Source organism: Molothrus ater, chromosome 1 (assembly GCF_012460135.2).
Source record: "Molothrus ater isolate BHLD 08-10-18 breed brown headed cowbird chromosome 1, BPBGC_Mater_1.1, whole genome shotgun sequence".
Classification (NCBI taxonomy): Eukaryota; Metazoa; Chordata; class Aves; order Passeriformes; family Icteridae; genus Molothrus; species Molothrus ater.
Window position 1 is genome coordinate 7,088,018 of NC_050478.2, and position 22,677 is coordinate 7,110,694.

Below are 22,677 nucleotides of genomic sequence, written 5' to 3' on the forward strand. Positions count from 1 at the left end.
TTAAATGGGCACAGTCCTCCCCAGTACATGAGGATGTTGATACTCTTACATACAAGGAACAACAAAAGGAAGTATCATTTTAGCCAAACTGGTTTTCAACTTGAAGCAGCACAAATAAAACACACACACCATGAAAAACAAGAAAATTTTCAACAAGATGAGAAGAGCACTGAGATTAAAGGGAGGATACATTCAAAATATGGATAGTTTTAAAAGATGTGTAAGCATGTTCCCCATCTTTCCCCTCAATTTATTTATTTCTGATCTAGCTTTGTAGGCATCACACTAGAATCAACTCTTGAGCAAAGAATTTAAAATAGACTTTTCATTACTATCATGTTTCTCCTATTCAGCCTTCAAGCAGATAGGAACCTCCTCCTTGATTTCCACCAGCACTGTTCTCTTTGACTTTTGTGTCCTTGACAAACTCTCTCAAACTTGGAAACTGCTTCCTACATCTTATCAGAAGAGAAAGCTGGCTGGGAAAGTTACCCTTCCATTCCTCTCTTGTGCTCAGTGTGTTCAAAAGTGTTTTAAATACATTATTTACTCACACTCACTTCCTGAATTGAGCTATTTACATACTGGGGAACAAACAGCAGTCCACGTTATTTGGGACTGTAGCATACAGAGCAGCTATGGCTAAACAATGTAAGGCAGGTAACTGGCAAACTTTATTTTTCCTCAGCTGACTGCAGACAAACAAAAGCAACCTACCCAGCACATGCAAAATAAACATCAAAATGATGAAATATTACTTAAAAGTACCTGAAAATACTTTGGGAACCACTATTTAAGAAACCAGTCTTGTTAAAAGCTGAACAAATGTATGCTTTAAAGGCCTCTACATTTTACATGATAATGTAAGTTCACATTTCCAAGTATCAGAAAGCAGGAGAGTTACAAAAGTGCAAGACTGAAACCAAAAATACAAGAAAAAGCTGTAAACTCCACTTGTCCACATCTATTGTATTTTTTTCAGGGGAAAAACTCTAATTTCTGTTTGATCAGATTCTTTTGCTTAGTTTGTCTTATTAAGTCTATGATTCACACTGGTTTTGCATCTTACACTAAATATCTGTAGAAACACCAGTAAAGTCCATCTTGCTGAAGCTGACAACATGACAGCTTCTTCACCATGGTGAATCTTATATACAGAGCAAAACAGTACATTCTTATCTTATGAATGATAAGAAAAATTGAGTTAAGTTTTGGATCAAGCAAATCACTGGAACTTTTCTCTCCCCCACTGGTATTTTGAGGAGTTGCTTTCTTTCAAACCTTGAAACAAAGTTGACTCCCAAATGCCATGAAATGCTATTGAAGTAGTGGGGGGAAGGCACTGCCACACTGGGGTGTTGAAGCTCTACCTTACACACTGTACCAGGATAATCAGGTGAATTCTTAGGATCATCCTGAGAAAAGCCCTGGCACTAGGTTTGTCACCAAGATCACCAGTTCTTCCTTATGGCTTCCTCAACTTAGAAAGCAGTTCTGAGAAAAGCCAAGACTCTCTTGCTGAGATAAGCAAGACAAGCAATGAGATGAACTGAGGCACTTCCACCACAGATCTGACTGTGAATTCCAGCTCTTCTTTGTCCCTTGTCACAAACCAAGGTGACACACAGCATTTCAAACACCTCACAGATGCAGGTTTGTGCACTCATGAATAGTAAAGAATGGCAAACCCCAGACTTTGAAAGAAAGACAAAGAATCCACCACTGTCTAGACACAAATACATGAAACAAGCTGGTCAGGTGCCTTTGCCAGGCCTTCACAATGAGCAAATCAAAAGAGCTGGAGAAGAAAGACACGCTAAGCAGGGTATTTTGTGAGACATTCACAGATTCTGAGATCTCTGCAGTGCTGTGTTTTAAACCTTCAGCAAAGAAGGGCCTAGAATAAAACCAGAATGGATAAAAATATGTATTTTGGAACAGGTCAGTGGAGTATGTCCACACAAGCTTTACTAATGCAATCACAAGTTCAGTGAAGCCAAATGGACATCTCAACTGGTAAACAGAGTAATAAGAAACACTGTCATATCCAGTTAAAGCAGATTTGCAAACAATAGGCAGCCTGACTGATGAGAAACATGAATGCAGCTTACAAATTAAAGAGTTCCTCAAGGTAAGAACAGGCTCAAAATGCTCTCCAAAAGCTAAAAGACCTAAACCAATGAATTATCAATAGTTGGTTACACTTCAAATATGCATTTTTACATGAACAGAGGGAAAAGAAAATGTACTTTCCCAGAAAAGGAAAGATGCAGCACTGCAGACCACATCACAAACCAGTTCCTCATGCCAAAAAGACTTCCAAGAAGGCAGAAATCCCCTACCAAGCAAACAACAACAAACCCAAAGCAAATTTGGTGGCAAGCAGAGGAAACAGCATACAGCTTGGTTTTATTTAAACTATTTTTCTGTATGCCCTGAGCACATAGTTGCCTTTGCATGGCCAACAGATTTCAGAACATCTGAACAGAACTCTTCTTTTAAAATGCAGGAACATCCCATTAGAAAGAAGCCCAAACAAACAGAAGCAGAAGATGCTGCAAACACGAACACATACTTTGAATTAATTAATTTACCTTTCATTCTAAACTTTTTAAAATAACTCATACAAAGATGAGCTTTTCCACTACCACAGAGGACAGCCAGGACCTTATGTTTTTTACTGCCTTCTTAATCTTAATAACAAGTTAAAAAGTAGTGGAAGAATTATTACCAAGTATTACAGCCTGGACACAAGCAAACACTTGGGCTCCAAGCCAGTTCCAGAGAAACTCCTTGAGCAATCACTACACTCCTCTGTAGTCAGGAACAGAGAACTACAGAAGAGTTTGGTCCTTATTTTTTGAAAAAATAAAATAAAAAGGCAAATAAATCCCTGGTGTGATAGCAGGATAAAGAAGTCCAATTCCATCTAGCTATTCTTCTAGAATCACAGTTGTGCCTTTACTCAACTCTCCCTGGGGATATCACAAGAAGGATAAAAGAGAATAACCAAATCAGTGTCATTCTTCGCTGGCTGACAGCTCAACTACACAAAAAAAAAGGTTCCTCAATGGCTTCAGCAAAGACTGAATAGAAAATACACAGAATGGCACTCAATTCAACTCCTCTCCTCTCTCTGCACTGCCATGAAACATGTGCAACAGGGGGATCTAAACATTACTTGCAGAATTTGAAAAGATCAGTAGGGAGGATCCAGTACAGGACATGAAAAGACAGCTGAAACGGAAACTGCAACACCAGAGATGTTCATTCTTCAAAAAATCTGTCGTTAAATAATTCCATTGTAAACACCTATGCAAAACTTACAAAGGTGCTGATGACATAAAGGTGAGGCACCATCACCCTGAGCACAGGGAAGGAGCAAGGTACTGGACAGAAAGAAATAACGAAATAACGGAAACAGGATGAAATTCAACACAGCAAAACCCAAACTTTAACAGCTCAGCCAGGACTTCTGTTAAAAGAAATGGCTACAGACAGGAATGAGCCGATCACAAAATGACTGCAAGCCAAAAACAAGGGGGGAAAAACTTTCAACAGCAAGACTAAAAAAAAAAAGTATTCAATTTTGAATATTCTTTCAATTCTTACTATTGTTTTTTTATACATACACAAAAATATTTTAACATTTTCAAGCTCAACTAGAACTTAATACTGTCAGGTTCACTCACTTCCAATAGTCTTACTTTGAAAGCAGAAACACAGAAGTTAAGTAATTATTCAAAACAAAGCATTTACTTAATTTGAATAGAAAAAGGTACAAAAAAAGCTGTATTCTATCCTTGTATTGAAAGACTGATGTAAAGCATCTTTTTAGTCCAAATGATGGAGAACATCTACTGGTATCTCATGCCAATTTTTTTTTTTTATTATAATGCATGAAAAGCAAGAAGACTCAAGTGAAAAAAGGCCTATGCATAACCATGGGAAAACCACCAAAAATTACAAATATTTGTTGACAGCATGTCTGATTTAATATAAAAAATAATACAATTATTAAAAAACCCTCTTAGGCATTATTAAATATGACCAAAAATATAGCTACATGTGTCAAAACCAATGTGAAGTACATCTTCAAGATTTCAAAACGGTACCAGAATATGACACCAGAGCAAGTTCATCCTTTTCAAAGGTACTTACTTTTCCAAAGACATTACCACTTCAATTTAAAAGATGAAATATTCATCTGTGTATTTCTATGGGTATTTAGAGTATCAAGGCAAGTTTTCATGGCAAATACTGGCTTTTTTTGTACTAATCTGCTTTTTGAAACTGGCCTGAAAGTAATTGAGAATTTTTTTTACTGTATTTGCGTCACATAATTTCAGGATATAAACTGAAACAATAAATATGACCTCTACCTACCAGAGAATTTGCTAATTGAACTCAACTTTTCTTTTGTCTCTAATTTGTTTTGGTCAGCCTGGCTCTTCCTACATTCTAGGAAATAATTCAAAACTAATTAATGCTATTTTCAGTGCAACTCCATAAAACTTTTTAATAAATCGCAATGGAAGTTTTTAGCACCAGGATCTGCCCAAGGAAACCTTACTATAAATGAGAGCTCAGAGATCCATACATGGGTATTTTTAGCCACACATTGTATTGCATTGGTTTTTTTTATCAACCCTACCAACACAGTTTTGTTAGAGATTTGAGCATTCAAGTGTTTTTTACTCACTTCTGTGCTCCCTGAGACAACAGCTTTGTCCACGTTCAGCGCTAGCTGCTCTTCAGTCGGGCAGGCTCCCACAGACCACTCGGCGCAGCGGTGATGAGCCCAGCAGTGACCTGGTGTGCACAGAGAGGGACAAAGGGCCGGGGTTGGACAGCTCTGGCAGGCACTTCCTCCAAGCATGGACTCCCTTCTGGCAGTCAGTACTTGCCACAAGTAACAGAGAGGTCTTCTCCCCCTGTTTTTTCTCGTTGTGACATTGAAAAGCCATCTTATCATACACTGAATATACTGCAGTTGCTATCAGACACTGCAATTTTCTTTTATATACAACACACCTTTTCTGTGTTTATAATTTTCAAGTGCCTGAACTTGTAATCATAGCACTGGGGTGCACAGCATTCTCTGACTTTGATTCTACATTCAATGCTTGTGTAACACACACACAGTTCCATTTCACCTCATATTTCACTGCAGATAACATTTCCCTAGGTTTGTACTCTCAATTTATTATTCCCAAGGACTGGAGACCTGTATGTTCATGTAGAACATGCTAGTATGGTACTTTGTAAGTCTACACAAAATGTTTAAAAGCTCAAAATACAACATGAACAGATATTCATATAAAAGACTGAGAAAATGGTCAATACAACAAAAACATTTTTTGGTATTGACCACAATAAAATAATTCAAAGTAAAAAATAAAATAAAAATAAAATAAAACATAAAAGACTGAGAAAATGGTCAATACAACAAACAGTATAGAGATACATCTACTTAACAAAAAAAATCATAATTTGTACAATTCAACAAGTAACTCTTACAGGAAGTTTTTTATTAATTCAATTCTGTGAAAAAGAATGCAAATGATGTATACTTCCAAAGGAATACTCTTACTGCTTTATACAGGAATTAGAAATGATGGTTTACACTAACTGTTGAACTTAGGTATCAGCCAATTTAATAATTCAAGCTACAAAAAAAAATCCCAAAAATCTCTATATGGGTTTGGGAAGAGTCATTTACAAATAACAGCAACTTTAAAAATGTAGATTGCTAAATCTACACCCACCCATCTACACCCACTATAGTAAAACTATTTACAAAACAAAACCACTGGATTTTTTTTTGTTGTTTTTAACTGGACCTTGAAATAAGTTTCCATACTCATGAAAGAGTGACATTTTTATGATAGTGTAAATGTATTTCCATTTTTTGGAGTAAAATATGTGAATGGACTAATGGCATCACAGCATTTGGATACAGATGCCGTCTGAAGAAGTAATTAATAACTTAATTAATAGAGAAGTTTAATTGAAATTTAAAAAGCAGGTGATAAACCAGGCATTTTTATGGCAGAAAGCCTGCAGATTCTGGAAACGTGCATGTGCATTATGCCTCTACTGCTCTTCTAAATCCTCTATTCCATTGTTTCCAGTAAAATTTGCTGCAGGAGATCAGGTAACATCAGAGGACTAACGTTTTTGAGAATTATATTAATCTGTGCCTCATTTCTTTTCCCTTTTCTCCCCAAAACAGAACCATGGTACTGAAGGTATCACTACCTGAACACCAGCTCAGCAGCAGATTACAAACACTTCCCCACACAAAGCTGAGGATTCTCTTTTCTGGAGGGAAGACTACAAAAACAAAACCTGACACAGGCAAAAGCTACCAAAGCACCATCAGAGACTTGGCAAACACCACAGCACCAAAAACCAACAGCTGCAAAACTTCACTCATGTCACTGTGGCTACTGTACTGCTACTGGACAGGGAGAAAAAGGATGGAGAAGAATGGATCTTACCTGTTGGCTCAAATAAGGCTTGAACATCAATGTCATCTGGTAAGCCAACTAAACTGAGTTCATCCCAGAATTTGACAACCTGATCGTCAGAAGCAGTTTGGGTGCTTACACTTGTACACGGTGCTATACTCGATCGAGATCTGGAGCAGGGAGCAGAAGAACAAACTTAGAAGTGACCACATTCTTTGTTCAATTAGCCAGATACTCACAAATCCAAAACTCAGGGCTTGTGAGTACAATTTTTTCCTAATATGATAAAATATAAATCAACATGAACAAGTCTTCCTTACATTTTATCCCAACACTTTCCCCAGTAACAGTTTCCACTTAAAGCTACTATTCAGTAAACAAGCCTGCTCTCTCTTCCAGTTCTTCAGGACACACATGCTTCTTTAAGTTTGATTCTGTTTGATATTAAAATTTGCCCAACCCTTGGAACTGAAAATGAGGTAATAACATCCAGAGGTGAGGTGCCTATGGAAAATACTACAGCTATGAGGAGAAGGTAGAAAAAAGACCAGGACCTCAAAATCTGTTTGGAAATAAACATGTTTATACAATGCCATCAGATGGCAAAAAAAAAATAAAAGGTGGGGTTGAGCTGGAGGAAAGGAGGGGGGAGATTAAAAAATGCAGTGATATAAAAACAACTATATTGTATTAGTTTATAACCTTATTGATTTGTTCCCCAAATTCTAATCTCATCAGAAAACAATTCACACAACTCAGATTGCTGCATTTAAAAAAAAATAGAAGCGATAATTCTGCCATTATTTCCTGCAGGCTAAAGAATATCTTGGACATCTAAGGGTGTGCATTTAGGCCTACTGATAAGAGACCTGATCACTGATGCCTCAACAATTGGTAGGAAAGGTGGTGCTGCATTTTCCACTAAGGCTCTTTGAACTTGATTACTCTCTGCTATTAATAACTCAATTGTATGCATTTGTCAGTAGATACAGTAACCAGTGGAATTTTAACCTGTGATAACTCTGCTTTCCTGAAAACCATGCTTTACTTCAGCCATTACATTCATAAATACATTTTAAAACCCCTTAGTTTATGGGGAGGAGAGCAACATCTCTCTTGCATCACCCAAGAAATCTTTTAAGTTTGCCATTATTACATGGTATCTTCATGATCTGCATAATTAAAAAAAAAAAAATCTACCCCAAAACCTATAAATGCTGACACTATCAATATAAAAAACCTCCTTAACAAAGCACTATGTTCTGTTTGACAAAACTGGTTCCTGAACACCATTTATGTCCATTGCAATTACAGAATGGTTTGGGCTGGAATGAGATCCATTCCAACCCTCCTACAATGGGCAGGGACACAATCCACTATCCCAGATGTTCCTCCAAGCCCTGTCCAATCTGGCCTTGGACACTGCCAGGGATGCAACAATCACAACTCTGTAGTGGATGCTCCATCATCCACAGCCTGGGCCAGTGCTTCACCCCCTGACAACAGAGCCTACTTCAACACCAAACTGCTACTCACAACACCAAAGCTTAAAGGGTCTTTAAGAAAAAATATATCTCCACTGATAAGGCATTTTTCTATATAAAAAAGCTTTCTCACAAGATCAATCCGTTCCCAGAACTTCTCAATTTACTCTGCAATCTCACCCTTTCTATAGACTTTTCTGAAAATATTTCATATACCTATAGAATACAGCCTGAGGTGAGGGTGTTACTTTTATTAGCTTTAAGAAAAGCCACTTTTCTGTATCAGCATTACACAACGTGCACTTTTCCACCACCAACGTGATGACAAAAACATACAACGTGCACCCAAGCAAACTCAGCCAGTGTGGAACACTCTGAGCAGCTTCTGCAGCAGCAGCACAGCCACAGGCAGGTCTGACTGGGGAGTTTGGTACAGCCAGCAGCCACCTCCCTCATTGTTCCCTCCCTGGCCAGCCCAGAGCCAATCCCCCAATGCCTGGTTTGTGCCACACACTGCCCATGGCTCTGCATCATCAGCCCACCCTCAACCCTGCATCCCTGCCCCACATCACCACTGCCCTGGATCACAGCCCCGCATCCCTGCCCCACATCACCACTGCCCTGGATCACAGCCCACCCTCAACCCCGCATCCCTGCCCCACATCACCACTGCCCTGGATCACAGCCCCACCCTCAACCCCACATCCCTGCCCCACATCACCACTGCCCCAGATCACAGCCCCACCCTCAATCCCACATCCCTGCCCCACATCACCACTGCCCTGGATCACAGCCCTGCCCTCAACCCCGCATCCCTGCCCCACACATCACCACTGCCCCACACCATCTGCGGTCCCAAATCACCATCCCACCCTCGACTCCTCATTGCTGCCCTGCCCGCAGCTCCACATCAGCGTCGTGCATCACCATCACTGCCTTGTCCTCTGCCCCACACCGTCCTCAACCCCACATCACCCATACCACCCTTGATCCTGTCCTGTCCTCAACCCTGCACCATGCCACACACCACCAGCATCGCCCTCCACCCCCACCACCCACAGCCCCTCACCACCCTCAACTCCTGGATCACAGGGCCTGTGGCCCCTCACCACCCTCAACTCCTCACTGCCTGTGGCCCCTCACCGCCCTCAACCCCTCACCACCCACAGCCCCTCACTGCCAATGGCCCCTCACTGCCCACGGCCCCTCACTCCCCTCAACTCCCCACTGCCTGTGGCCCCTCACTGCCCTCAACTCCTCACTGCCTGTGGCCCCTCACCACCCTCAACCCCTCACCACCCTCAACCCCTCACCACCCTCAACCCCTCACCACCCTCAACCCCTCACTGCCCTCAGCCCCTCACTGCCCGTGGCCCCTCACCACCCTCAACTCCCCACTGCCTGTGGCCCCTCACCACCCTCAACCCCTCACTGCCCTCAACCCCTCACTGCCCTCAGCCCCTCACCGCCCTCAGCCCCTCATCACCCTCAGCCCCTCACTGCCCTCAGCCCCTCACCACCCACAGTCCCCCACCACCCTCAACCCCACTCGGCCCATCCCGTAGCCATGCCCTGTAGCCCTACATTGCCACTGCAACCCTTCATGTTTCTCCAGGGTTGCAGCCCCTCTGTCATGCAGAGAGCGCTGAGTGATCCCACATTCACCACCAACCCTGAATGAACCCAAGTCAACACAAGGCCCCAGTGACAGGGCCCCCACACCCACAAAGATGTGGCTCTGATCAGTCCCATCCCAGTGCCCTCGGCAGCGATTACACACCATGTACTGAGCAACCTCCACTGCAGGGCCAGGTACGCCCCTGCCATCACTCACAATCACTGAGAGGCCGGGGAACCATGACCAAACGCCCCTGTCTGGGAGAGCTGCCAGCAAACCCCACTCCTGCAGGGCAGGAACCACTGCTGGGTGCCCGGACAGCACTGGCACCAGGGTGAGAGTCAGTGCTGGATGGCAAGAGGAAAGGCTCTAATGGGCAGAGGCTGCCCTTTATTCCAGGCTACACAAGACATCAAGTGTCAAAAGTCCATCCTCTTCCACCCTTCATGTGTACTTTTCCTTCAGCATCACAAGCAGATTTGTGCTTTACAGTAGCTATGTCTCTTATCTGTGTTCTTCCAGAGTGAAGATTCTCACTTGGGGAAGAAACAAACCCTTTTATAAAAAAGCAGAAGAGACAGCCACTGCTTTACCTCTCATGTGTTGGTTGCTCTGGGGTTCCATTTTTAGTTAGGTTTTTGTATATACTAATTTTTCTTACAAAAGCTGCTCAGAGTGTTCCACACTCGCTGAGTCTGCTTGGGTGCATGTTGTATGTTTTTAGTATTAAAACCTCGTATTTACACAAATACAAGTTAGCTGCCTATTGTAGTACAGAATCAGTAAAGATCCTTCCCGAATTTCATGCAAAATAAAAAATCTATGTATTTATTTTAGGACAGACTTACTTCTTCAACTTACTTCTTCTTACCTCTCTATTTTTAATTTTAATACAATTTAATATTTTAATACAAACAATTTTTAATATTTTAATAACCCCGTATTTATACAAATACAAATTACTTGCCTATTGCAGTACAGAACCAGTAAAGATTATTCCTGAATTTCATGCAAAATTAAAAAAAAAATCTACATATTTCTTTTAGGACAGACTTACTTCTTCTGGCCTCTCTGTTTGCGCAGCACTGAGTTTTGCCTTGGAGTTCTCTCACAGGCTCCATCGGTGCTGTCACTGGCTTCACTCTTATTTAAAGGCTGGTTTTTCCATGGGATAACATACCCAGGAGTGGGACCAAATTGTTTTAAATCTCCTTGTCCTAATGAGCTCCGTTCTCCACAGTAACAAAAGGCGCAGAGTTGTTCACTGTAAAAAGGAAGATCATTACTGCTTTATTGGGGAGAAAACCAGCAGAGGATACCCCATCAAAGAGCAAATTTCATGCTAATTTAACCCTTTATAACAAGACAATAAAAGCTCCAATGTGCTGTCAGGTATCAGAATTCAGCATTCAGAAACACTTTCTCTAGCTAATTAACAGTTACATTAAAAGAACTTTTTACTGTTCACAAAACTGCCTGATTAAGGAAGCAAACAAAAAAATGTCCATGTTATATTCAAATGATTAAAATTTCCAAAATTCTGTGTGTCTAGACACATACTTGCTAAAAGGCATCACAATGTTACAGAACACATAGAACATTACAACACACACACCTTTCTGGAAGCACACACAGCTCATGTGTAACCCAATGTGTAAATACTATAGACTAAAAGGTTTACTAACATGGAGAAAAATGGAATAACGAGAAAACCACAGCAATGGCTACAGACACACGTGCCAGAGCACACCACATGCACAAATGCAACCATCCTCATTTACTTCAGTATTTAAAAACAAAATGATGTCTAAAAGTTCTACTGGAGGAATTTTATATTTACAGAACCGTGACCGCTGCAATACCCTGTACCATTTGCAATTATGTTTTAACATGCACAACACAGCGACAGGATTGAAATGACAGCTCTGACAGCACTCCTTGTGTCACATCATATGGAAGCTACTGAAAAATATTTCTATAATAAACATACCCACAAACTTAAAATGTGAACTTCTGCAACTAATGCAGTTTGCATTAAAGGAAGGCCATTTAACACTTTTTTTTTTTAATGCTTAAATGAGCAATTCTGTTTGCTTCGTATTTATGCCCCAAAGACCCCAAAAAGATGCCTCAGGGAATCAGGCACTTGGATAGAGGCTTGGTTATGCCTGGATTCCATTTAAATAGATTTCAGTCCATTTCCAAGGTGGCACATTTGGATTTGGGACAGTCTGTGCTGTGTGAGTGAGAGGAGAGAAGTGAAGTGGGAGGAAGAGAAAACCTTAAGGCTAAACTGCTGTAAAATATTTACTAAATTCTGGGGGGGAAAATAAAGCCTCCTGTGCTTTTCAGCCTGGAGAGACAAGAACAGCAACAGAAAGAAGTGGAAGTGGAAAAGGAAAGTTCCAGATCAGAACAGAAAACCCCAAGAATCCAGCACAGCCTCTGATATTTGGTTTATCATACTCTGGGATGGCTCCTTTTGCTCTCACCATAGAGCAACAATAGGAAAAAAGAAACAGAAGAAAGAAAACTGACCTGGCCTACTACTACTGCTAATACCAGACAGTCAGATGCTAAGGAAGGCAGAAGTGTTTCATGAGCCCAAAATGAAGCCCAGAATGAAGCAAAAAACTTTTATATATATAGACAGATAGGACTGCACTCTCATTAAGGCAGATGGACCACTGGAAACATGCAGGTTGGTGGGCAGATAAATTAAGTCCCATTCATGGTACTGAAATTACACCTTCCTATGGTACTGTTAGGAAACATTTGTCCTCATCTCATGGCCTTGGCTGCACATCCCTCACTGATGTGCCTCAACACACAACCAGCATGAGCCAGCACAACCCCCGGAGCTGATGGCAAATGTCTGACACGTTCTGGAAATCTTTAGAAAAAGATATCTGAAGACAAAAAAATTCAAAGAAAAGATGGATAAAGGTAGTGTGAGAGCAGTGAAAAGTTACACTGAACAGTACATATGTCTATTTTATAGCTAGCTTTTAGTGTGATAGAGCAACAAATACACTATTATTTGTCTGTCAGTGACTGTAACCACTGGACTGCCAGGGAAACCTGATATGGCCTCACAGGCAGAGTTCCTAAGCTGGGAAAGCAAAGCTATTTATGCTGGTTGAGACTAGAGAGACTTGGGAGGAGATTTAAGAGATTTAAACAGGCAATGCCATGGTATATAAATTACACCAGTTACAAACACAAGATTATCCACAGTGGAATAAATAATTATTCATACATCCTGTTAGGACAGACTATCACTGCTCATTAAAAGACTTGAAGATAATTACAAACAAATAAACAAAGCCCTTTAAAGTGAAGTCATAGCAAATATGCAATGATGTTAAGATCTATAAAAGAGAAATACGAAACAGTAATTAAGAAAAAAATAAAGTAACTTTTCAAGTGGTATTATTTGAAAAGGCATACAGGAGTAAAGCTGGTATTTCTGGAGCCTGTAAAGCAGCTCCAGTATCACAACTTCCAGCATTCTGCAGGCAGGGTGGAGTGAAACAACAGGAGCAGTGAGTTTCACAGCTACTCTGCAGCGTGGTGTGGACAGCTGTGAAGCTGTCAAGAATCATATGGTTTGTGCTACTGCTCCTGCTTCAGCAGAGCTGGGAACGCAGCTGAACAGAGTGCTCACCACGGGGAGGGGGCTGGGGAGCCTTCACTGAAGGTTGTGAGCACTCAGTACAGAAGTTAAAGACAGGAGCAGCAGAACGTGCCCAGAGCACTGGCAGGACATTGTGGGGCTGAGACAGACGAGAGAGATTATACAAAGGGGGAAAAAAAGGTTTCACACTTTCCAGGGGGGTAAGCAGAGGGGCTTCAACTGCTCCCAGAGCCAGGCAGCCACAGTGGCAGTGAACTCCCTGCCTCTGCTGGGATGCTGGAGAGACCCTCTGCAGGAGAGCCATGCTCCTGTGCCCCCTGACATGGCACAGCTGCTGGCTTGTCATGCTGTGCAAAGTGGCCAGTCCATCACGTTAGCCTTTTAGCTTTAAGTGCTCAGTAAATATTTTAAGTTATGTCTGTATGGGCAGAAGGTAGAGATTTTTTCTTATCATCTGAGGACTGCAGAAAGTACTTACAAATCTACTTTCCATATGTCAATATGCAATTAGAGGATCTAAATCTGTGATGCAAGAAGAGCTCTCATATTGAAGATAACGAAATAGAGATACTGGCAAATCTTAAGATCAAACCCTAGATCTGTTATCATAATTAACATATTTTAAGAACAGGATAATTCAAAATGGGATAAAAAGCAAGAGACAATGTGTCACAAATCTTTTTATAAACTACTAAAAAAAAAAAAAGCAGCTCAACAGTATTCCATTTAAGATATATCTGAGGTGCTCCAACTCAAAATGAAAGTTCATCGTTATCTGTAACTTCAACTTAAATTACGTATTTTGCCATGAGAAATGCTACTTTCTTGTAAGAGTTTAAAGATCCAGAGGTGGTTTATTACCAGGAGGTGCTCCTATCCCTCACCTCATCCCAGGGGATTTTGTAGATTTGAATGCACATTAATTTCAATACACAACACTGAGGAAAAACTGTGTTCAGAATGAACCAGACATGCTGGGTTTTGGGGATGCAGTAAGAGGCAAAAAACCTAGTAATGTCTGAAGCTAAAGTCTGTTCCCATTGAGCCATGGGAGGAGATCCAGACTTGCCTCCTTGGATTGAAGGATGCCCTTTCTAACAAGAAACATGTTGATCCCATCACTCTTTCACAGCCACTCTCTTCTACAGGTCCTTATTTCATCCCATCAGTGTCTCTTCCTTACACAGAATTTACTCAACCCTCTGACAAGAATCTGAAGTGCTATAATCCTCCCCTGTCCACATCCTGACAAAGGATAACAAAATGCCCTGCAGCCACTTAATCCTGAAGGAAGGGAGACCAGTCACTATTTCCTTTACTTGACTGATGACAGGCATCAGGACTCATCCTCAAACTCAGACTTTCCCATTGAAACGACTTCATTTCAACACATGCAGTATTGGGCAACTAATTGCACAATATTAAATCACAACCAGAGGAGGAGAAACATCTGGTTTGCTTGCAAATATTCAGTCAGAGAAATGAGGTAAAACTGGGAGTCCTCCAAAATTATTTTTTAGCAGAATTAAGCCTTAGCATCAGGATTACCAATACCTGTAGGAGTAAGCAGAGCCCCCTCCTAGATCCTTCTGAGCTGGGAAATGGCACTGGGTAATCCTGTGCCAGCCAAGGCTCCTTGATAACAAGCAGATGTGCAGACTGGCTCATGCAAACATGTTTTGTTTATGCTGTGGCCCATATCTCGCAGATGTGCACTTGTGCCCATGTGAGCACTGTGCAGCTTCTGCAAATCTTCAGATGTGTCCAGGGGAGGTTGTGTGACCCTCAACAGTATCTCACACTCTCACTCTCCTGCCTGTTTTTCATACATGGGTAGAAAGCACCAGAAGCTGCAGTGATCTGGGGCACTGCCATGCCCCAGCAGCCCCACAGCTGGGGGAGTAAATCCTCCTTCCCCATTCTCACAGAGCAACTTCCTTCCAAGCAAGACAGCAAAGAGCCTATGCTGAGCATGTCTGTCAGTGAGATGCCTGAAGTTACCCAATCCTTTCAGTACTCAATGGAGAGGGTGGCAGGCTAAAGGAAATCCTGCAGCTGCCTGCTCTGCAGAGAGGAGTTAAAGGTGCCCTTCTTTCAGCAGAGCCTGCACAGGGGAATCCCAGCATCACACAGAGATAAAGGGGAGGCTGTCAACAGCAGGAGAAATTCAAACTCTTGGATTCAGCTCCAGGGATGCTCACCTTGTAACTTTTCTGAAATCCCTCCCAGCCTACTGTGGGAATGGTATTACCAAAGGAGTTTTGCTGTGCATTTACCTATTCCAATTAATCACATTAAAACCAGGTTTAAACAGGAAAAAACAATGGATTATATTTGAGAAAATGCAAGGCATGGCAATTCCAGTAAGATCCACTATAGCCACTTCCTCAACATTAAACACTAAGTTGCAGATGATCACTACTGCCAATTACCATGATAACAATTGCACTAAAGTCAAAAAGAAATCCAACTTGGAAAGCATCAAGATTTCTTTCATTCATGGTTTGGGTTGAAAAAGAAAATGGAGAGGATTATCATGTGACTTTTGCTACGAATTTGTTTTTAAGGGCCTGGAAATGCCTTCAGGATGTCTTTTTCACACACTACTTGTTACAGAAATTTATAGTGTTTTTAGCATCTATTTTTCACTATTAAAACTAAGCTCATCACAGTGAAATGGAGTACTTGGGAGCAAAACAGAACTTCAGAGCATCATTTGTACTAATTACCAAAGCAGACTGATGAGCACTGGTCTTGAGAATTCTTCTTCCACCTAACCCTGTTAGTAGTTTTAACATATGCTAAAAGGCTAAATGAAACACTACAGAGGACCGGACCTACTATTTATTTAGCTCTGCCAAGTTGTGCTAATACACTAAATACCTTTGCTCTCATTTTATACTGTGTTATTTAAAGAGTAGAGTGTTCTCCCTAGTGAAGATCCATCACTGTATCATTTATGTAAATTTAAATCAATACCTCCAAGCTGCGCTTTAAGTCAAGAAAAAAAAAACCCATTTCTGACTTAAAATGATACTGGGGGTCTGCATCAGTGTGAGTTCAAATATATGTGAGATATTCACAGAGGTAAAGTTTATTTAGATTCAGATTCAGATGAAGCTTTTCAGCAGTATCTAAATATTCTGTAAATATCTGGACTTCAATAATAACAAAGCTTGAAAGGAAACTACTGAAGAAACCTCATTAGGTGAGGCATAACAGCTTTACATTGATACAGCATTAACAACCCAATAAATCACCCTTCTGAACTAAGATACTGAGGACAGACAAGGATGGAAAGGGCAAATGGAGACACCACAAAGAGAAAGAAGCAAAAAATCTCTGCTAAAAGCCGTATTTAAGCGTTTGATGCACAATCTCCTTCCAATAGGTACCTGAATCACAGAACAACTTGAAATTGTGAAGTTGTTTGACACTATTATACTATTATAGTGATTTGGGGTTGAAGTAAGTACTTAACTTATGCAGCATAATTCTTTGAAAAAAAAAGGAGGCGGGAGAGAGTTCATACGAACTTCAAGTGAAGAATTTTAAAAGTTTATACAAAGCAATTAAACTGCATTAGACAATAACTGCTTTCCAATTTCTTCAAACCAGCACAGTTGGAGCTCTACAGCCATATAATCAACTTAATGATACTCTTCTCATTTGAAAGAAAGAAAACATTCCCCTCCAAACACAACCAAAACAACACATCTTGCTGACATTTTGAAATGTAGAAAATACGTTCTTATTCACCATGAATTGTGTCAGCTTTAATTTAAACAAGTATTTAAAGTTCAGTTAGGGTTTAACATACCCTAGATGCAAGAGGAGTTACCAGAATGCCAGTGCTGAAAAAAAGGGAATTTAGAGGTCCAATCCAAGGCCCTCTAGATAATTCCTTAAGGTCCACGTGAACTGACTTGTTCTCTCAAATAACAATCCCTGATAGAATGCAACTGATTGTACCTGAAAAGTAACAATTCATGCAATTCTGAGAGTTATCTTCACCTCTGAGGGATAGAAGTCAAGGAATAAGAAGTCCTGGAGCTTCAACCTTCAGGATGCATCTCTGCCCAGAAAGTATCGTCTGTGTAAATCAAATTCTCTCTCTTGGTAATTAAAACGTAATACACAGAATGGTTTGAGCTGGAGGGACCTTAAACATCATCCAGTTCCAGCCCTCCTACCAGGGCAGGGACACCTTCCACTGCAACAGGCTGCTCCAAGGCTGGCCTTGAGCACTTCCAGCCACACCCAACTCACACAGAGGTGCCAACCTCTCTTGGAGGGAACTTCATACAAATACTGAGTAGGTTCTTACTATCTGAAAATTACTGAGATTTACCATTTAGCAAGCTGGCTTTAAACAGCAGTTTTTCAAGAAAGCTTCATCTAAGCCAGATAAGCAGAGGTGCAGGGATATTGAAGAGGAGGCAGACACGATACCCTCCCTGCCCCCAGCACATTCAGTTCAGGGCCTCCCTGTGTCAACTGTGATTCCTCTACACTCATTCTCATTTTCCCTTTCCTGAACTTGCCCAGTCTACTCTTGACCACACCTAAAGTCTCAGCAAACCACATCCTTTGGCAAGGGTATCACTCTAGACAACTCTCTGCTGTACAAAGAATCCCCTCCTTTTATTTTGCATCTAACCCTTAAAAGTTTCACTTGATGACCCTCAGCTTCTTGCATTAAAATAAACAGACAGGATACAGCCACCTTTCCTACTCCATCTATGACTCTGAAGCTTCTTATCTTCCTTCTCCAACATCTTTCAGAGACTGAAGGGTCCTGAATTGTTTAACTGGAATCTACTTGAGATCTTTGATCAACCCTTCTGTTGTTCTGTGCCATGTTTTGAGTTTCACTGTATTCATTTCTGAAGTTAGACAGACTTTCTGTAACCCTATGAAAACTAGTCCAAACTCATTTCTCTAAATGCTTCTATCCTCACCAAGCAGAGCACACGTGCTTCAGAACAGCTTTAGCACACTGAAGCCACGAGCACAAAGATTCTCTCCTCACTAAGCACACTCCAATCTCTCAGTCCCAGAGTGAAAGCAGACTCCACATGAACCATCCATTCCCTGTGAATGAACATCCTTCTGGCAAAGGTCACAGACACTCACAGGGATCATCTCTGCAGCTACAGCTCTGGGGTGCTCAGAGTCCAGATTTTACCAGAGTAATTGCTTATACATTCCATCAGCTTCTGTATGGAAGCAAGGAAGGAATTCAGGGCACAACGCAGAGTTTGTTGTGTGAGAGAAATGGAAGGTGCTGGAGAAATGAGACTACTGACTATGGGAAACAACAGAAATCACACAGACATCTGAAGGAAGCAAGAAGAAAACAGTCACAACTGACAAGGAAATGAATGAGAAAATGGACAAAAAGGTGAGAAGAAATACCATGTAACAAACACCTGTCTAGAAGTCACTGGAAATGGATGGAGGGAAACTGCACATCAGGCAAAGAGACAAAGAAGAGTAAACCTCAACTAGGTGAACCTTGAAACAATGATTAAAACTGATGAGCAATTTAGAATTAGCAAAGAGAATGGGAATATGACTATCCAACAGCATAAAAAACACAAGAAGCTGGCAAAGAAAGCTGGAGGCAAAAAAAAAAAAAAAAAAAAAAAAAAACCCACAAATGGAAGAGGTGATATTTGGAAGAAATGAGAGAAAATGCTGTACTCACTCAGCACTGACACAGAAGATCCCAGACTATTACCAGTCTGTGACTATCCTGTACCTGTGCAATCCCTGACAAAGCAGACATCCCATGCTGCAGTGAGTACTGCCCCCAGCCCTTCAGCATGGCCTGACAGACTGCCAGCCAATGGGGTGCTTCTGTCTGTCTGTCTGTCTGCCATCTCCCAGAGGACAGAAAACTTGTCCAGGCATCAGACCTGACCTGCCAGTGCTCAGCTTGCTGCTCACCAGTGCAGAACATGCAAGCAGCAGGGCAGGCCCAGGTGGAGACTTGCTGTCTTAGGATGGGGATGAGACAGAAAAGCTGCCTAAGAGCATCCAAGAGGCTGAGAGTGGGACTCCAGAAACCTGGAGCACCCGTGAGCACCTGCTCATGCTGGGCAGGAGACATTTCATGGTTTCTGTGGTTGGACCTTCCTCCAGAACAGACTAAATCATGGAGCAAAGGTCTGTGCAACTTAAAGGCCCAGCCATGAATGTCACTGATGATGGTGTCAAATCCCACGAGGCACAAGTCCTACATGAGAGCATCAAACACATTATGGCCACAATGGCAATTGTTCAGCCTAAGCAAAAGGCAGGATTTTGGCTGCCTGTGAAACCCTTCTTTGGCCCCATTTGTGTGACACGCCTTCTGTGCTCTGAGAAAGACACAGACCATCTGGAGAAAACTCAAACCAGCAAGAAGGATCTGAGCTCAAGAAAACATCATCTACAAAGAAAGTAGGAACAAATTTGGGATTTCTGTTACGAGGTAAAGCATGCTGGGGAATTAAATGAGAGACTTTGCACAAAGCTGTCCTCCATTATCCTTGGCAGATGGTACGAGTAGCAATGGAATAAACCCAGGATGAGGAGAATGTGTGTTAGATGTGAGCAAAGGGGTTCCAACAGTAAAAACAAAGAAGAGACTGGAAGGGACTGTTTAGGGAAGATTTGGTGCTTTTATTACTGGAAGATTTAAGAGCAGTTTATGTAAGCTTGTGTTAGGAATGACAGCTGTAGATAACTGCCTTGGAAAAGGAGGTGAATTAGATGAGTTCCAAAGGTCCCTTCCTGCCCTATAAATCCAAGGAAAAGTTGCTTTAACAATGATTCGTCACAGAATTCTTCTTGAGACCATTTCCCTAATAATGCATGAACAAACAGGATGGAAAACCAGTAAATATTTAACTTTTTTTCTCATTTTTCAGTGTGTGGTCTTAGTCTTTAGTTGTGCCCTGCTAGCCAAATCAGTAATTCCACTCTGGGTTAGACTGGTCATTAATAAAATGCTGAAGTAGTACTTCAGTTTGAAAGAGAAAGGAATGCTATGTCCTCTTTCCAGATGTAAATCACTGGCTTCAGAGGAAGATCCCATAATAGCTTATATGGATCTAGAGCTGGAAATGTAAAGGCAAAACTCTGCAATGGCTTCAAATGCCCTGCGTCATGCCAAAGGTCCATTCTCTGCAGAAACTATCCTTGGAGAAAAACATTCTCATAAAACTACAAACTGTATCACAGTACATGCTCATAAAAAGAAATAATCAGTTTCAAAATTAATCTTAATACTGGTATCTCCCCAAAACATGTGCTTGACTTTACAACTTCAACAAATTTTTAAACATATTTTAATATTAAATATTAAATAGTAATCTAACTTCCTCCTGCCTGGAGATCTAGCTTTTCCTTCCATCACTGCAGTATTATTCTATCCAGAATAATCCTATTCTATCTGTCTACTCTCTGCCACTCTACAATTTCTTCTTCCACTGAGTGTTGCTCTGTTACAAATTTTGTAATGTGCTTAAGATTATTTTAAAAAAAAAAGAACAAAAATAAGGAAGCCCACTGCTACTTATTTACTATTTTCTTTGTTCACACAATCTACAGATGCTCACCAACCACTTCTTTTTGATGGAATAAAGCACCCAAGCCCTCCATCTCCACACTCCAGATTTCATCTCAGCAGCAGCAACAAAATAACAGGGAATGGCGCAATTGGTCTGGAATGAAAATTACGTGCTTTGTCCAATTACAAGTGAAGCAAGAAAGCAGGAAGGTGTTTTGCCAGTTCTTTGGGGGTTTTTTTGTAGTTTTAGCAACAATCTCACAAGAGCAGATATTTAAGCAGGCCAAAGCACCAAAATCAAAAAGAGCTGTGTGAAAACCTCAGCTTCTACTTTTTAAGAATGTTCTGTCTTCATGATTATGGCAAAAGGACTGAAAACATGCAATTAATGCAATTCACATTCTCTGAGAGCAGACAGAAACTAAAATGAATCAAAAGGTGTTTTGTTCTTCTATGAAATTGTGTTTCTAGGCCATTCTCCTTAGCTTTTAATGCCAGGGGTTGCCAATGTGGGAACCAGAGGAGGAAGGTGGAAGTGGGCTCTGCTCTGAGTCGCAGCCGGCTCCTGGCTCCCTGCCTTCCCCAAGGGCTGCACTTCCCCTGCTCTCTGCAGGCAGCACAAACCAAGGCAGCAGATTCCTTTGGAAGAAGCTGGATTCCACTCAGCCATAAGTCCTGGCCTGACAGAAGCTTCTCACAAGGCTTATAAAAAGAAAAAAGGGAACAACCAAAGGAAAAGGCTCCAAAACCCATGATGCTCGTGATATATAGGAGCTGGCAGTGTTACCCCTGCCCCTGCCAGGCTTGGGAGTTTATCTCTGCTTGATGTTATTGCCCCTCCCCACATGTGGTCAATAATTCACTCACTCCTTTCAAGCACACGCCTCAGCCCTTTCAGCCTCCCCACCCCAGTATGGCTCAGACTCTCTCTATTTCAATGGGGTTTTTAACACATTCCTTTCTGAGCATTAATCCTGAATCTGTTATTGAATTCCCTGCCCAATTCCACTTGCTGTCAGTAGTTCTCTTGGTTTCCCATATCCCACCTCAGGAAGGTTCCAAAATTTACCAGCTCTCTCGCCTTCCTCTTGAATGTTTTTATTTAGCTGCAGTCTCGGGAAGGATCCAGAGAGAAACACCACTCAAGCCAAGTTCTGGCTAATCTCTCAGCTACTGAAATCCCCATCCTAGCTTTGACATGTCCTCCTATGTTAAAATCACTGGTTTTTAGTAGTAAATTATTTAATTTTTTTCATGGAAAAGACTTTATTTTACGCCCTGTGTCCTGTGTTTCTCTAATTCCTTTATCTTCACTACCAAAGACAGAAACACAGAATTTTCTTATACTGAACTCTGAAAAAGCAATGCAAAAGTAGCTCCACCTACACCTTTATCTACTTCTTGTGGAAGCTTGGATTCTTTTCTGTCTTCTAGGCAATTTCTGCTCTGTCTGTTATGATATACTCTCATAATGCTCCTCTGTCTCACATACCTAAAGCTATTTTTAAAGACACCAACTCTTCCATTTTATTAGAAAGTGGAAGCTACTTAAGTTATAAACCAGAAAAGCTTACCAAGAAAGAGATGAAGCTGATGAGTACGAATTATTTGGAAATCAGCTTTAAAACTACTTCCCCAAGTAACAGCTTTAAGGCACTGTGGAGTCACTTTTTATCCTGTATCTTGATACATCTCCTCCAGTCATTACATAGGCATTAGCAGAGCCTGTTATTTCACACACTGCATTTTCTCCAAAGAAAACAGAGTCAAGCACCCAGAATTCAGTCCTCCAGCCCCTGCATGACACAATCTCAGTGGCAGCACTACACAGACCATGACACAAATGATTGATCAAACATCACAGATCAGAAGAAACTTTTATCAAGAATCACTTCCACAGAAACCCT

General features: G+C 41.2%; 1 protein-coding gene across 1 annotated transcript in view; it reads right to left on the minus strand.

The window, feature by feature from the left end:
• KMT2C (lysine methyltransferase 2C) overlaps window positions 1-22,677 on the minus strand; it is a 189,246-nt gene that overhangs the window by 105,409 nt on the left and 61,160 nt on the right. Inside the window, exons 5-7 of the mRNA XM_054514634.1 lie at window positions 10,633-10,839; window positions 6,504-6,643; window positions 4,703-4,812 (exon numbers count right to left, since the gene is read on the minus strand). Coding sequence (XP_054370609.1) covers window positions 4,703-4,812; window positions 6,504-6,643; window positions 10,633-10,839 — 457 coding nt within the window. The remainder of the gene's footprint in view (window positions 1-4,702; window positions 4,813-6,503; window positions 6,644-10,632; window positions 10,840-22,677) is intronic.